Genomic DNA, 17,184 nt, shown 5'->3' on the forward strand with positions numbered 1-17,184 from the left:
GTTAGATTCCAAGGATATAAAATAAGATCCTGACGCTGGTTCTTTCTTACTCTTGATACTTCATTTATGTCACACAACTAAACTCCAAAAACTTATAAACATAAAAAACGAGTTTTCTTGGGATTATCTTCTCCAAGTAAATATATGTACTTGTATTTACACAAAATACATGTTACAATCATTACAAATTTAATAAATATAAACAATCAAATGTAAATACAAAGACAAATGGCTCTGTACCTGAAATAATGATATTCACATGTCAATACTCTTACCGACGATGGAACCTCTTCTCGAAGATCTGTTGGTACATAATCTTGGTCCGAAAAAGCAGCACACAGGAGATCAGAAACCCGAGGAAAGCCACAGTTGCAATAATCACAAAGGCCAATCGGAAACAACGAGGACCATAACAAGTGTTACCTTCTCCAGTAATGGTCTGATCATAGATATAACCAATCAATCTCACAGAGAAGATATATGAACCCATAGGACTAGCAATCGAGATGGTATTATAGATTGTGCCCATATGCTTAACCCCAAATAACTCTGACGTAATTGTTGGCATTAACGACCATTGTGAGCCATAACAAATTCCTACGATAACCGAACCGGCGTAGAGGTTTCCTTGAAAACCAGAGGCTATGATTAGATGGCCTAAAGTCATGGCTCCAAGAGTTGTAGCCATTAGCAACGGACGTGGCCATCCTTTCTTGTGGAGCAATGCATCCGACGCATAACCGGCTCCAAACCGACCAATAAAGTTCCATATACTCCATAAAGACAGCAACGAATTTATCTCCATTGTAGAGTATCGAAGAGACTCGCCTATTTGTCTCATGTTGTTTATCGTCGAGATCCCCGATCCCATTCCACATACCATTGCAAGAAACAACAACCAAAAGTCTACCTTACGGATAGCTTGCAAAAGATTCAAGCTTTTATCTTCATTCAGCAGCAAGATCTCACCAGAGTTTGTTGTTTCCAGGTTGTCTACAAGAGGAGAATAAGCAGGCGATAATGGTTTCTCGATATTGTCTCTGCGTGCTCTCAATGCAACTAGCAGAGGAGAGGCAAGCAGGAAGAGTAGAATTGAAAGTGTGACGGCATTGGCCCATGATGGTAAACCAAAAGTGCTCTTCAGAGTAATAATGATCATTAGGTAAGCTGCAATGATAAGAGATAAAGTTGATAAACCATCTAAATGCTTCTTCTCATCGACCGTGCTTGTCTCATAGATCCTGACAAGAGGCATCACCAAGACAGAGATAAGTGAAGGTACTACTGCAAGTAGAAGAATGAAACTCTTTGGATCTCCAGGGCATATTGTTTCATACAGTTGAATTAACATTGCTCCACTTAGACCAACAAAACCCTGCAAAAAGAAGGTCTAAGCTTAAGGGTCTTAATTACAATCAACTTTGAAAACAGTTTGTAAGAGAATTGAACAGATGGATCAATTTATAATCAATGGACATACAAGAAAAATACAAATCAATTCCTAAACTTTCCAGGAATTTTCCGACATTTAAGTTCAAAGATAATAACTTTCCAATGTATACTATTCTCCCCTGTTTTGTGAGGTCCAGTTCAACTAATTTATCAAGATCATAATGAATAATATACATCAATCTCAAGGTCCCAAAGAACTAATAAATTGACTATGGTATGGACCAACATTAAGCAGAGCTAGAAAAAATTTAAATCTGTAAAATCTTGAGCTTTATTACCTTCATAATTCCAACGGCAGTGCCACCATAATCGGCGAAATTCTCAACGGAGCTAACAACGTTGGCCGTGTTAAGAAACGTCAAAGACTGAGCAGCTATGAACATAAACAGACACATAACCGGAACCGGCGGTCGCCTAATCAGACCGGTAACGGAAGCCCACATGAGGAAATAACCGGTGAAGCACAAAACCGCTCCGACCAAAATCACCACCCACGGTCCTCCTCGACCTTCCCGTCCGTCTCTGCGACGGCGATCGAAGGTTGCTGCGGTGTATAGAAGTCCCGATAAAACGCCGACGTTACCACCGATGTCTTTGAAGACGGAGACTGTGTCAAGAGTTGATTGGTCGTAGGATTGACTTGATTTCAAGATCGCCGAGTAGATTCCGAAGGTGTATGAACCTCCTCCGGTGCACTGGATCCATATGCTCGCCGTCATAGCCATCCATTTCGTTCTCAGCCTCTCCGCCGCCATCTTCCGCCGGAGAAGACAAAAAGCTGAAGTCCCTTTTTTTTACCTGTTGGCGCAAACTGACATGCACGAATTTGATTGTTTCTTTGAATATAAATTAAATCAAAAATCATTAATTTGATTGTTTCTTGTTTGTATCCATTTATTGGGCTTGGCTCCTTGTAGGTTCGATTCTAATTATTCGGCCCATTTGGAGTCAGTAGAGCCACGTGGAATCTCTAGATTCGCAGCTTTGCACGCTACAGACACATGATGGCACGTGCGGGAGAGCACACGGAACGGGGAAATTAATTAACGGCTTTAACTAACGGAGTCAAATTGATGACCAGTTAATGGGGACACTGACTCATTCAATCAATGAACCTCAGTTTTTGTTTTTGTCGGCAGTTAATGACTCAAATATACAGTTCTTTTATTTTTTTGGACGTAAGTATACTTATTACTATTTAACATTTTAGTTTATGTTTATGTGTGTATGTAACTAATGGTGGTGGATATATTATATGATGTTTGACCAAATGAAATTGAAATATTCTGATTCAAAGATGCAAGATTTATATGATTTGCATTTCAAATAAAACACAGTAATGATTATTAAGGCAGATAAAATTAGACAATTTAGAGAAAACGACAATTAGATAATTGGCGGGTCACATGGGGACAAGTAATAATCCCGCCACAAATTAAAATGTGGGTATGATAAAAGCCTTGTTGGTTGTTCATATATCTAACGTCTCCATCACTTCGAATATAATAAAACTCTTTAAACCCCTAAAAAAATAATTAACAAATCCTCAATCAACAGCAGAGAGAAGCTTGACGACGACGATGAAACCTTTAAATTACGTTCTCTTCTCGTCAACGCGTTTCCTTCTTCTTCTTCTTCTTCTTCTTCTACCTTTTTTCTCTCCCACCTCCTCCTCCTCTCCTGTTCATGGTGGTGGATGGGAGTCGGAGATCCTCTTCCACTTCCGCCGGACAAGAACCGACGGGAGAGTAAACCGCCGGATATTGCGTCCACTTCTTCTTCTTCTTCTTCTTCTTCTTCTTCTTCTTCTTCTTCTTCCTCCGCCGTGAATGCTCGGTTGTCGGATTCTCCGATTCTACTGTTCGTTTACTTCCACAAGGCTTTCCGTGCGCAGCTGGCAGAGCTCCAGAGTCTGGCCGGTGATGCGGTCCGGGCCGGTTCCGATCTAGCGGTGGAGCTCCGCCGTAAGTTTGATTTCTTGAAGCTTGTTTATGACTACCATTCTACAGCTGAAGATAAGGTTAGATTTCACATTTTTAAGCTGTTTAGGGTGCTAATGATTCATATTAGGACAAACAAGAGCGTAAACAGTTATCATCATCTCATATAATCTTGACCCGTTATATAAATTTGTGATTTTACTAGATTCTGGAAACTCTCTGCTTGTCTTTGATGTCATAATTAGCAAAACGAAAAGACTAAATCATCTCAAAGCTTAAAAAAAGTCAACGAGTGAACAGAGTTTTACACACACACAAAAAAAAACTTGAGCCGTTCCAATTTGATTACTTTATCACAATCACTTGCTTTATGTTTAATATGATGTGTTTACTGGCAGGTTATCTTTTCAGCGCTTGACAAACGTGTGAAAAACATTGCTTTCAGTTATTCGCTTGAACATGATGCCACAGATAATCTTTTCACTTCAATTTTTCATTGGCTACATGTTCTTGAAGAGGAAAGAGGGGACAATGCAGATGTTCTTCGTGAAGTTGTATTATGTATTAGCACCATTCAATCATCCATATGTCAACATATGCTTAAAGAAGAGCGACATGTAATATATAGGTTTTACTAATTTGTCACAATTATAGAAGACTCAAAAACTAATATTATTCTTGTAATTACTCTTTACTTGTTTGTTTACCTCCTCTTGAATATGCAGGTGTTTCCATTGTTTATTGAGAACTTCTCTTTTCAAGAACAAGCATCGCTAGTGTGGCAATTCATATGTAGTGTTCCAGTGATGGTGCTTGAAGAAATTTTCCCATGGATGGCATCTTTCCTCTCTCCCATGGAGAAATCTGAAGTTGAGAGTTGCGTGAAACAAGTTGTCCCAAAGGAATCCTCCTTGCAACTGGTATATTCTCTATACTGATCAGATGTGGTCTATTTTTTTTTTTTTCCTTTTTGTAACAAAATTAAATCGTTTTTGAAAGGTCATAAACTCTTGGCTGATGGACGATAGTCGATCTTCTTCATTTACGGCTCTTACAAAGATCATGAAAGGAGTCCAGTCTGTAGAAGTGTCTGAAAATATTAACAACTCATCTCATCAGGCAGATTCATCAAGTGGGTTTTTTCAACGTTTTTGGAAATGGAGTAAAACGTCCTTGTCTAGTCCAAATACAGAAGGGTACACTCTGGTTCATGGTATTCAGATTTGGCATAATGCAATTAAAAGAGATTTGTTAGACATTCAAAAAGGATTACACCAACTGAAATTTCCAAGCCTTTCGTTGGACCTCAATGTGCTCGTGGTTCGGCTAAACTTCCTTGCTGATGTCCTTATCTTTTATGGGTAAATATTATTTGGGAAACTTTGATTTTTTTTTTCTTTGATATGGTGTATAGTTTCTTGGACTTGTCCTGTTTCATATTATCCTCTTTTTCTCTGAGAAACCGGTGACATACTTCATTGCAGTAATGCATTTACAAGGTTCTTTTACCCAGTGTTTGAAGAAATGGTGGATCAACAATCTTCCAGTTCCAAACAATTTACCATAGATGCCCATGTGGAGAACTTCAAGAGGTCGCTAGACCTTGAAACTAGAACAGGGAGTGACAATTTTGTCATAACGCTTCAGGAGAAACTGGAATCCCTTATATTGAGAATAGCAAAACAGTTTTCTGTAGAGGAAACAGAGGTAAACTGTTTAAAATTTATTCAATTTTTTTTTTAAATAGTGACTTTAGTTTCCACTTCTCTTGTTTCCATATGATATCCAAAGTATTCACTCATTGTCCTCCAGGTATTCCCCATCATCAGCAAGAATTGCAACACTGAAATGCAGAGGCAGCTCCTATACAGGAGCCTTCATGTTCTGCCTCTTGGATTGCTCAAGTGTGTCATAATGTGGTTTTCTTGTCAGTTATCCGAAGATGAATCTCAATCAGTTATTTACTTCTTAAGTTGGGAAGATTCTTTTCCCAATAAATCTTTTGCGCACCTCTTGTTGCAGTGGTTTCGCTTTGGTTATTCAGGCAAAACACCAGTTGAAAGTTTCTGGAATGAGTTGTCCTTTATGTTCAAACCGAGATGTCCCTTTGAAGAGGAATACACTGAAGAAGCTTCTGGATCTTTATGCAAAGGATCTAATCCTTATTTGCTTGCATGTCCAGGAAACAAAAATAAGTCTTCGACCTCAATGGATCAACTTAATGGTTACATGAATGAGACACCCTACTCAAGTGCAATGAATCAACAACTAACTATCCCGGGAAAGCTCAAGCCTCTTCAACAGCTTCCTGGTTTTTTGGGTGACAAGAATATTGGCGATGATCACTAAATTATGGACTTGAAACCGATCGATCTAATTTTCTTGTTCCACAAGGCAATGAAGAAGGATCTGGACTACCTTGTATGTGGTTCAGCACGACTGGCATCAGAGTATAGCTTCTTTGGGGAGTTTCATCAAAGATTTCATCTTATAAAGTTCTTGTATCAGATACATTCAGATGCAGAGGATGAGATTGCATTTCCAGCCCTGGAATCAAAGGGTAAACTACAGAACATTAGTCAGTCATACAGTATTGATCACGAACTTGAAGTCGAACACCTCCATAAAATATCATTCCTTCTGAATGAGATGGCAGAACTCAACATGTTGGTATCTACTATCAATTCAAATGCAATGGACCAACACAGGAAGCTGAAGTATGAGAAGCTGTGTATGAGCCTCCAAGATGTATGCAAATCCATTCATAAGCTATTGTCTGAGCATCTCCACCGTGAAGAGACTGAGCTCTGGTGTTTATTCAGAGACTGCTTCACTATCGAAGAACAAGAAAAAATCATAGCGTGCATGCTTGGAAGAATGAGTGGAGAAATATTACAGGATATGATTCCATGGTTAATGGAAGCTTTGATCCCTGAAGAGCAACATGCCGTGATGTCTTTGTGGATTCAAGCAACAAAGAATACTATGTTTTCCGAATGGTTAACGGTATGGTACAATAGTCATGTTATGGGAGAGGAAACAAAGGAAGCAAATAAGGATCCATCTGAGGATTTAGATCCACTTGATATTGTTTGGAAATATCTCTTTGAAGGAGCTGATCAGGATGGAGGGAACATTTGCAGCAAACATATGGAATCTTTGGAGACAAATTTAAAGAGTATCATGAATAAGCCACTTGGAAAGGATGCACCAAATAACAAGGCAGAAGTTGGCAACAAAGAGGAGAAGAATCAAGAAATCTCAAAAAGTAAAAAAGTATGTATAGGAGCAGACGTTAGAAGGTACAATGAACAAACTAACAGCAATTGTCCGGCTCAAGCTTTCCAAATGGCTAAGAAATCTAACCAATCTGGCCAAGCTAGTAAGTATGAATACCTATTATCAATGAGTCAGGAGGATGTGGAGGCTACAGTTAGAAGAATATCCCGTGATTCAGCCCTGGATCCTCAGAAGAAATCATATATCTTGCAGCACTTGTTAATGAGGTAAGCGCTGCAATTTTTTTTTGTAGGAAAAATATTTCGTCATGCTATAATACTATTTGAGTCTGCTTAGTCTTGTACTTAGAAAACCAAAATTATATCTAAACAACTCCTTTTTAAATAGAAAATCTAAATTTGTCGTTGTTCTTTGTTGTGACTTATACTAGGCTGTATACTTTTTCAGCCGTTGGATTGCTACACAGCGGATACATAATCTTGAACCATCCATACTCTCAAGCAATAGGGAAACAGTTCCTGGTCAGCATCAATCCTATCGAGATCCTCACAAACTAATCTTTGGTTGCAAACACTACAAGAGGAGTTGCAAGCTTCTAGCTCCTTGTTGCAACCAGCTCTTCACATGTATACGGTGCCATGATGAAGAAACTGATCACTCAGTGGATAGGTAGTGGCATGTATGGTAATTCCATCTCCATGTAAAGAAAAATCAGTTATATTGTTGCACTCTCATGCATCTTTAATTTTATTAAATACTTGTGCAGGAAACATATCAAAAAGATGATGTGCATGAAGTGCCTGATAATCCAGCCAGTAGCTGCGAGCTGCTCAAATAGTTCATGCAATTCGTCAATGGGAAAATATTACTGCAAAATCTGCAAATTATTTGACGATGAAAGGTAATCTTCTTCATATGCTTCTTCAGCATCTATATTTTTGATTCTCAACATATCCTATATATTTTAAAATAGTAATCAGAAGAAAAATTCAGTAGAAAGTATTTGAAATTAAATACCTTACTCTCGCTTGAAAATATTTGAAATTTTATAGAATATCCTGATGAGATTGGTAGTTTCTGACGTTCAAAGGCTTTCTTTGCAGGGAAATCTATCACTGTCCCTACTGCAATCTCTGTCGTGTAGGAAAAGGATTAGGCATTGACTACTTCCATTGCATGAAATGCAACGCTTGTATGTCGCGTACCTTAGTAGAACATGTATGCAGAGAGAAATGCTTAGAAGACAATTGTCCGATTTGCCATGAGTACATTTTTACCTCCAACTCTCCGGTGAAGGCCCTTCCATGTGGTCACGTGATGCACTCGACATGCTTTCAGGTGTTTAACTTTCTCAATATGTTTTTTTTTTCTTTCCCAGCTATGAAACACTTAAAATCTATGCTAAGAATGTTACTTACGAGTCTGTTTCTGATTGTAGGAGTACACATGTTCGCATTACATATGCCCCATCTGCAGTAAGTCACTAGGGGATATGCAGGTTAGTAACACCAAAATTCTGACTCTCTCCATGAACAAATTGCTAAAAAAAGTCAGCTAATGCCATCAAATGCTCAAACACTGAGGTCATTCACTAACCAAAGAATTTTCTCACACAGGTTTACTTTAGAATGTTAGATGCACTGCTCGCAGAACAAAAGATGCCAGATGAATACTCAAACCAAACTCAGGTTCCACTTTCTCTCTTCTCTCTTGATCTTATGCATTTGCAAAGTATCAGTTCATATTCCTAGGTTTAAGTAAAACCTACGGATGGTTGGTTGCAGGTAATACTATGTAATGACTGTGGGAGAAAAGGAAATGCTCCTTACCATTGGCTCTATCACAAGTGCTCTTCTTGCGCCTCCTACAACACCAGACTTCTCTAGTTCCTTCTCCAATCTTCCTTCTTTTTGTCCATTGTACATCAGAAAGTCTATAACAGTTTTTTTCTTTTTAAAAGCATCTAATTTTGTATGGAAATATTTATTCTACATGCATATTAATAAATGTGGAAATGTAGGTGTTTGTTAACCTCATTTAATATCAAAATACTATCATTGCAAGAGGAAGATACAATTGAAAAGCAGAGGACAAAAGACTGGAGAGACATTCTTAGTCCATCCCTAACCTTAACTTATGACTTACAAGCTAAAACAATTCATAAGACGCAATCGGCCAAAAGATAAAATAAAAAACTAAAGCCTAAAATGTGAAACAAAAACTCACAGCAAATGCATCCTCTCAACATAAGACTGAAGCAACCACTTGTTGAGAGACTCACCAGATCCAACGAAACAGCCTGAGTTTCCATTCTCCATAAAAAACGGTGAACCAAAGATATTGAGTAGCTCCTCAACTGCTTTTCTCACCATTGATGTGCCAGTGACTCTACTACGTCTTCCCCAACCAGTTACTATATCAATCCGAGAAGGACAAGATCCCGAGACTAACATCTGCTTACGAAACCAAGCAAGAGTCCTAGACAGCGCGGTTATTGCAGTTCCCTCTGACATCACATGGAGATTGATAAGCCAGTAGCTGCTGCTTTTCTCCCTCAATGCATCAGGAAACACGTTCTTTTGTGCTGCAACTTCCCAAACAGATCCCGCCTCTTCTTTTAGCCCGGACTTGTGTAGAAAGTCAACCACCGCGTCCACCAGTCCTCGCTTGCTCTCTCTGTCCTCACTGTGCATGAGTTCCAAGAAGTTGTTCACATGGTTGCGCACGTTTTGACCATCGGGACCCGCAGGTGGCATCTTGAGGAGAAACGTGTGTGCCGGATGACCCGTGCTTGCCATTAGCTGGCCACAGAAACCCATGTCAAGTTTTGACCGACCATCAGTGCAACAACTCAAGAGTAACGTGTATGTCTGCAAAGAAGGGCGTAGACCAAGCACCAGCATGTTTTGTAACAACTCATAAGCTTCAGCTATCATGTTGACCCTAAGGAAGGTACTAAGAAGAGAATTGCATGTAGGAACATTAGGTCGCAGACCAGCATGAAGCATTGCCTGATACCAGTGCCACGCCTTTTCCACATTACCAGATTTTCCCCACAAATCCACCAAAAGACCATAAACCGGCTCATCAGGAATCCAATTCTTATCCTGCATCTCGGTGAAAACAGCCTCTGCTTCCACGAGATATCCACAGTGTCCAAGCACCTCCATCACAATACTATACGTCACTTTGTCAGGCTCAAAACCAGCATTTTGCATATCACGGTAAAGTTTCAACGCGCTCTGATAGTTTCTTGCTTTGGCATGCAAGTCTATCATTATGTTGTAGGTAACCAAGTTAGGGGTACAACCCTGATCAACCATCTCACAAAAGAGCTTGTGTGCAGCAGGTAAATGTCCAGCTTTTCCGAGACAGTTTATTATGACACTGTAAGTAAAAGTATCAGGAGAAAGACCTGCTGCTTGCATTCTCTGGTACATATCCATGGCAATCTCGAGAAATCCAGCCTTAGCATGAATATCTATGAGGGTACAGTAAGTCACCCGGTCAGGTCTGCATCCAGCCTCTTGCATTTGATTGAACACATTCATAGCTTCATTCAGGTAATTGGCACGACCATAGCTGTGGATAAGTCGGTTATATGTAACAGTATTTGGCTGGCATCCATCTCTAACCATCTCATCCAGGAGCTTGTTTATTGCACCAAATTGCTTAGCACGACCGAGGTTACCCACCATAGTGGTATAAGTGTGCCCATCATGCTTAAACCCAGGTTGCCTTTTTAGCCAGTAGAAGAAACCAAGAGCATTTCCATGGTCATTCATCTGCTTAAGGACTTGGTTTGCTTGGTATGGATCCATCCTTAAACCAAGATTTTGAAGGGCATCTTCAGCATCAGGGCCCCACCTGAATCTCCGCAAAACGCTGGAAACATTTTCTACAATGTGCCCGCTATTACAGTACTGCCTTGAAGTCAGAGAAGTCCCTGAATGCACTTTCATCATTTCAGTTGAAGAACCGTTTGACACAAACCTGTTCGAATCGATATTGGGTCTTTGCAACATGCTTGTCCTCTTGACATATGTGTTATTTGTTGCCGTTATTGAAACTTGTTTGAATCCTTTAACAAATCCAGCTCGTTCAGCTTCCTTAGCTCCTCGGAAGTTGCTAGTGGGATTTCTAATTTTATCCATTGAAGACTCTTTTGCAGCTGATCTAGGATAAACTTTAGCAAAGTGCTCTCTTCTAATAGCTTTCACATTCGAAGACTTGACACTTGTAATAGGTCGAGTGGGATCCACCATACAGCTTTTCGAAAATCCAAATGCTTCACTTCCTCCATCAGAGGAGGGAATCTTACAATTTGCTAAATCTGAAAGAAAGTTAACCGCTACAATACCGGCCCTGAAAATCTGATCCCCAATAGGTTTTGAAGAAGCCTCCTCCTCTCTAATGATAGTTGATGCATAATTAACCGAATGTGATTTACTCGGCAAAGCAGGAGAAGAAGGAACATGCTGTGGCAATAGAGATGGCCGACCAAACTCATCAACCTTCTTTGGAACCACCGATTTACTTATCTCTCCTGGTAACAGGCTTCCCACTACCGAAGGTTTAAGGACAATACTGGATGGTCGTTTTCCAGTCTGTGCAGCTTCATACCTAAGTTGTTGGCGTCTCGAGAGACAAGTTTCATCATCGGTGTATGCACAAGTATTCCCATCAGCTGCACTTGATCTCGATCCACCAATCAAAAAGGATCTTGCTGCACTTGAAAGGTTACTAATTTGCTTTGCGCGTATCATTTTTCTGCAGAAAAACAAATGAAATTCGCAGATTCAGATAGACTCAGAGGAGTTGATCATCAAGCATACATAGAAAAAAAAGAGCTTTCTAACCAATTCATGAATCAGAAGAATACCCGTTTTAGCTCTTCTCCAAACTTAGTACATTACTACAACAACTAGCTTCGTCCCAACAATTCAAAGCCTCCACTTTTTTTTTTGTATACTCACAAGTCACAAGTGAACCTTTTGAAATGAGTAAAAATTCATCCATCGCTCGAATACAGCAATGTCTATACTTCTTCTGCATACCCCAATTTGAAACATTCAATTCTAACAAAATGCTTATGCTATTATAAGAATCCTTTCTCCACCTCTGATTCAAGTAACAATCTACTTGATCACATTCGAATCTCAACAACGGTAAAAAAACATTTCAATTCCGAAATTCAGTAGTGTTGAGCTAAAATCTCGAGAAACGCGTTAAACTCAGAAGAAGGGAAAAAAACATCAAACTCATCGTGTGAATTTTATCGGAGAGAAAGTGAAAAGTAAACGAAACCCAGAAATCTTCGTGCGTTGGTTAATAAGGGAAACGAAGCGAGATAAAGGAAGAAAGAAGAAATAAGCGAGATCAATAGTATATAAAAGTCACCTGAAAAACGATTGCTTTGACTTCCTCTGTTATGGTTTTGATTTTCCTGAAAAAATTGTTCAGGAGGAACTGAAAACAATGGAGGCAAAAGTTCGTCTTCTTCCCGTCAATATTGAGAGAAGCGTCCTTCTACTCTCCAAGCATATTGGTCACACGGAGACTGCGAATTCAAGGTGACAACTTTTTTGGCTCTGTTTTTATATTTTCTTACTTTCCAATATACCCCTAATCTTTCACTTGTTTTCAAATAACATATAGTAGTAGTCTTATTCCTTTCATAATGCTTTCAATTATTCTCCCTTTCGAAAATTCTTTCTCATAAGGTTTAATCCAGTACATTGATACAAAAAAATTATCTATCGTTCTTATTTTTTTTTGATATAATAGATTACACATGGTGGAATTAGTAGTAGTATTTTCTGTGATTCAACTAATATAAGTGTCAAATTTGTTAATTTGAAAAATATATAGTTTGATTTATGGAATTATAGAAGAATCTGTGGCTTTGGCTAAGAGAGCAGAAAAAGTTGAGCTTCTTTTCAGTATTTCTTCTTTTACCTTTTCCTCCTTTGGCTATTTCTTATTTGCAACGTAGAAGCTTTGCCCTCCTCAAGTTTCGTAAGTCTTCGATGTACACGTGGCGTTACTGTCACTGTCTTGTTACTTTAGTATTCAGAGAAAATTTCTTTTTTTCTGTAGTATTTTGGACTGTTGAGATTTGAGAGAGAGATGTGGTGAGAAGTTGAGAAATGGGAACCATTGACTAGGGGTGGGCGTTCGGTTAACCGAACCCGAACCGAACCGATATTTTCGGTTAATCAGTTGTTCGGTTCTCTTATTAAATATCCATTCGGTTATTTTGATGATTTCGGTTCGGTTCGGATCGGTTCGGATCGGTTCGGATTGTTATTATACAACCGATTATAATCCAAAAAAATTGGTGGTAATGGATGTTCGGTTTTTTTGTAAACCGAAAACACCGAAACAACAAAAAAAACCGAAACAACCGAAAAAAAAACGAAAAAACCGAAAATTATCCAATATATCCGAAATTTTTGCAAAAACAAAATGTGTTTCAGCTTTCAATCCCACACAAACATAAAAGATAAGTGACAATCACAATCCAAACAGAGAAGCTGAGTTCCAATCCAGAAAATAATAAGACAAAGAAACAAAGTTCCAGCTTTCAATCATACCAAGTCTAAACTCCAAATTCCAAACTTCAAAGAATGCATCTGATACCTATAAACATAAAAAAAAACAATGAGAATCATTCATCTTGAGAATATGAAATCAAGAGATCATGTATCTAATTAAAAAAAAAAGATGAGACTTACATTAATTTTTTAGCACTGATTCTTGAGAAGATGAGAATCATTCATCTTGAGTCAAGTATCCTTGTAAATGAAATTCTGCATATACGAACAATGAAAAAAATACAACATTAGTAATTTAGAATGTTATAAGCTGAATAGACTAATGATGAAAATTACCTCTCATAAGCTTGTCCTCATTTTCAAATTCGGCCATGATTTGTTCTTTTGTAACCATATATCGAACTTCTTTGCATCGAAGGTCTTGTTTCAACCACTGCTCTGTGCACATTAAAACTTCAACCATATTGTGAGTTAGACAACTCCTATAAGGAGTAATGATCCTACCACATGTGCTAAAAGCACTCTCCGAAGCAACAGACGACACTTGCATTGCAAGAATATCTCTAGCAATTTCAGATAATATTGGGAACTTCATCGCATTGCGTCTCCACCAGTCTAGCACATCATATTCTGTTCCAACCATGATGTTCGGATTGTCAACAGGCTCCTTCAGATACCTATCTAGTTCATCTCTTGTATCATGAACTCTGGTCTCAGCAACCTTTTTCTTGTATATGGAGTCCATCCTTTCATATCCTAAACCAAGATCATCTTCACCAACTTCCATCCTATCTTGTGAGTGTCCTGAAGAGTGGGTTTGATTGGATTGAGAGGCTTGTGTTTGAGATGGCAGTTTATGCGCATATCTAAGACTGTACTCGTCAAACATTGCCCGCAGAACTATAAGAGTTGATTGACGAATCTCTTTTGCATCAAAACTGCCTTCACCATACAATCTCTCAAAACACAAATCAGCCATATCCATCTTTTTCCTAGGATCAAATACTGAAGCTATAATCAACAGCTTATTCAAATCTTTCATCCCATCCCAATATTTATCAAACTTATCAAACATCACTTCAGCTTTATTCCTAAGCTCATCGTCTGGACTCTTTTTGAGGTTCATTAGCGCTTTCTCTATTGTCACTATTTCTCCATAACACTTGTATGCATTACAAGTTTCTGATGCCGAGAGAACCAAAGTAGAATCATAGAAAATCACCAAGAACTTAGCTAACCTATTAACTTTTTCCCAATCAGATTCCAAAGGAGGACCAACTCGTTTTTCCCCATTCACTAACTCGTCAAAGTACTCTAAGTACAACCGATCCTCTTTCTCCATCCGAGTGAAAGCTGGTCTATAAATAAGAGCCTTAAACAGCATGGTGTAAGTGGAATTCCATCTGGTTTTCATATCTAAAGGTAGACTTCCTCTTTTCAGCTTCCCAGAATCAACTCTTAGTTCAAAAGAGCTTTGCCTATTCGTATGGGATCTCACATAAACAACAGCATTACGAATGGCAGCCACACTAGAATCTATTTTAGTTAACCCATCTTTCACAATCAAGTTTATGATGTGAGCACAGCATCTGATATGCATGTAATCCCCATCCAACACAAACGCTTCAGGATTCAACAAGCTAAACTCACGGTGAAATTTCCTAAGGGCAGAACTATTAGCTGTTGCATTGTCAACAGATACACAGAATACTCTTTTCCGCTTGCCTCGACTGGTGTCCTCTTCTTGATCTTTATCAACATGGTCGTCAGTGTTTGTGTTATCAACAGGTGGTTCGGATGAAGAATCAATCTAAAAAAACAGAGACAAATCAAGACAAAGACAATGAGAATCTTCTTTAAAGACAAATCCAAACAAAGACAAAGACAGAGACAATACGGCAATACCTATAAACATTAAAAAAAAAAAACAATGAGAGTCATTGTTAAAGACTCGTGTCATTACTTGTGTCAATGTATTTTATTCAAACAATCAAAGACATGTGGTGAGACCAAGTATAAGAAACCAAAGACACGTTATGGTCTTTGCACGTGAAGAAGAAAAAGAACATCACAACAATTTTAGCAACAAAAAAAGGAAAATAGATTATTACATTTGTGAATCGATGTTAATGGCTACTTCAAGCCCAAGTTCAAACAATCAAAGATGGATTAAGAACAGAGAACAAAAACCAGCAAAAGACAGAAATTAGACAATGACAAACTACAAAATTATGCTATCTAATTGAGACCAGACCTTTGTAATTATCATAATTGAGACCAAACTTTTGGAAGTTGTCGTTGATAAGTTCAACACAAACAAGCTAAACAAAATCGATTCAAACAAGCTAAAACAGATAAATAATTCAAACAAGCTAAAGCACATAAATCAAAATCGATTCAAACACTAAAGCACATAAATCAAACAAACATAAATCAAATTATCAAACAAAATCACCATAAATCGATTCAGCACATAACATCTACAAATTGTCAAGAGCAAAAACCAAACCAAATTAATTCGAATTTGATGCAGACTTTGTGTAAAACAAAAAAAAATCGATTCAAACTCATCATAAAGCACATAAACAAAGCTTAAATTAAAACTTACCTGAGATCGATTTCTCGACGTCTCAGAAGGCAAAGGACCAGCTCGGTTTCGGGATTCCAGTTTGAGAGTAGAGATTTTGTCGATTGAAGTTGCAGAAAGGGGAAGATGAAGTATCGGTGGGCTTAGGATAATTTAGGGCTTGAGATTATTTGGTTTATTTCGGTTTAATTTTAGGTTTTAATTAATTCGGTTTATTTCGGTTATCAGTATAATAACCGATCCGAACCGAAAACCGAAAATTACCAGCTTTAAAAACCATTCGGATTTTAGCGACAACCGAACCTGAACCGAACCGAAAAAATTCGGTTTGGTTCGGTTGAATATTTCGGTTTCGGTTTTATTGCCCAGCCCTACCATTGACGGAAACAAATAAGAGAAATAAAAAAACATAGCATTTGTGAAAATAAATAGTTAAATGAAAATTTGATTAGATTTTATAGAAAATATTAATTTATAATTCTATTTTTTGTGTCTATATTTATGTGAAAATGGGTTTAATTAAATAGGTGTAATAACGACTAGCATATGAATACATGATGTTTTACTTTTACCCAAAAATAATACCGCTTCAAGGAAAATCTCCAAACAAACAAATTCTGAGCAGTGAAACCTACATGGAAGAAGAAAAAAACAATAAAAATTTATACATTTACAGAAATTATAGTTTTTTGTGGTAGGTAAAAAATTCTACATCGTATAGCTTGCTTTCTCCTTTGCAAAACCTCCTCTCCATTTCCCTACTACGCCTACTTAAACAAAAGATGGGCTCTTCACTTTCACTAGACTTTTAAGCCCGTTATATTTACAAACTAAAAAGCCATTTAAATGTGATTAAGAAAATCCACAGATACAACAGGCATTAATTCGAGTTAAGAATGGAAAAAATTTGGGATAAGATATAGGAAGAGAGCTGATTCATAATCAAATCTAATTTGAAATCCGGTCTCACTTGCTTCGAGAAAATTAGAGATTCGAAGATTTTGGATCCGGATAAAATGAAATTTGGATATACTACACAGTACACAGACATAACTAGCCTATAATTTTGTGATTTTAAATTCCATCTTTACTAACTAAAGACTAACTCGAGAAGGTCGTTACTGTCCAAACCGAAATGGGAATTTTGATTATAACAATTTATTATCTACATGATATTCTGACAATGATATAATGGTTATATCAATCGATTTATTAGGTTGGTTAACTCGTGGCTCAGCTAGATCAAAGATGATCTTACTTGGAGCAATGTTTCGTGGCACTTTTGAGAAGTGTGTTGAGGTTATACCGTTATATCGAGTTTCAGTTTATGTTTCTCAACCTGATAATAAGTTTCAGCATAAAGGAAGTGATAATCTCTAAAGTTCTCCAAAGAACGATCCATCCTGCT

At 37.9% G+C, this 17,184-nt stretch overlaps 3 protein-coding genes across 4 annotated transcripts; 1 reads left to right on the forward strand and 2 right to left on the reverse strand.

Annotated features, from left to right (window-relative positions):
- Positions 1-97: 97 nt before the first annotated feature.
- On the reverse strand, positions 98-2,261 carry LOC18993022. 2 transcript variants are annotated; one of them, XM_006416488.2, is made up of 2 exons: positions 1,731-2,261; positions 98-1,375 (listed from the first exon to the last, which is right to left on the reverse strand). In XM_006416488.2, exons 1-2 carry the CDS (start codon positions 2,205-2,207, stop codon positions 272-274), a joined length of 1,581 nt encoding a protein of 526 aa, XP_006416551.1. In that variant the 5' UTR covers positions 2,208-2,261; the 3' UTR covers positions 98-271. The 2 variants fall into 2 exon arrangements, with proteins under 2 accessions (XP_006416551.1, XP_024008811.1); XM_024153043.1 differs by having other exon boundaries at positions 98-1,390.
- An 887-nt stretch (positions 2,262-3,148) lies between these two features.
- On the forward strand, positions 3,149-8,666 carry LOC18993023 (zinc finger protein BRUTUS-like At1g18910). The gene is given in 12 exon segments (XM_024153040.1): positions 3,149-3,472; positions 3,791-4,009; positions 4,118-4,312; positions 4,392-4,753; positions 4,877-5,099; positions 5,205-6,898; positions 7,080-7,301; positions 7,399-7,533; positions 7,736-7,970; positions 8,071-8,130; positions 8,249-8,320; positions 8,417-8,666. Coding segments are annotated over 12 exon segments (3,843 nt in total). The 3' UTR covers positions 8,519-8,666.
- Positions 8,667-8,668: 2 nt separating this feature from the next.
- LOC18993024 (pentatricopeptide repeat-containing protein At1g18900) lies at positions 8,669-12,158 on the reverse strand. Its single transcript, XM_006416490.2, has 2 exons — positions 12,033-12,158; positions 8,669-11,402 (listed from the first exon to the last, which is right to left on the reverse strand). The coding sequence occupies exon 2, from the start codon at positions 11,396-11,398 to the stop codon at positions 8,855-8,857; it is 2,544 nt and encodes an 847-aa protein (XP_006416553.1). The 5' UTR covers positions 11,399-11,402; positions 12,033-12,158; the 3' UTR covers positions 8,669-8,854.
- Positions 12,159-17,184: the final 5,026 nt, after the last annotated feature.

The sequence above is a fragment of the Eutrema salsugineum genome, unplaced genomic scaffold (assembly GCF_000478725.1).
Source record: "Eutrema salsugineum unplaced genomic scaffold, Eutsalg1_0 scaffold_5, whole genome shotgun sequence".
NCBI classification, from domain to species: domain Eukaryota; kingdom Viridiplantae; phylum Streptophyta; class Magnoliopsida; order Brassicales; family Brassicaceae; genus Eutrema; species Eutrema salsugineum.

Excerpts from the sequence above, each read along its gene's own strand:
- LOC18993022 (XM_024153043.1), bottom strand. The coding sequence starts at position 2,207 with ATGGCGGCGGAGAGGCTGAGAACGAAATGGATGGCTATGACGGCGAGC. Across the intron at positions 1,391-1,730 it reads CTGCCGTTGGAATTATGAAG|ACCTTCTTTTTGCAGGGTTT; the intron begins GTAATAAAGCTC and ends CCTTAAGCTTAG.
- LOC18993024 (XM_006416490.2), bottom strand. The coding sequence starts at position 11,398 with ATGATACGCGCAAAGCAAATTAGTAACCTTTCAAGTGCAGCAAGATCC.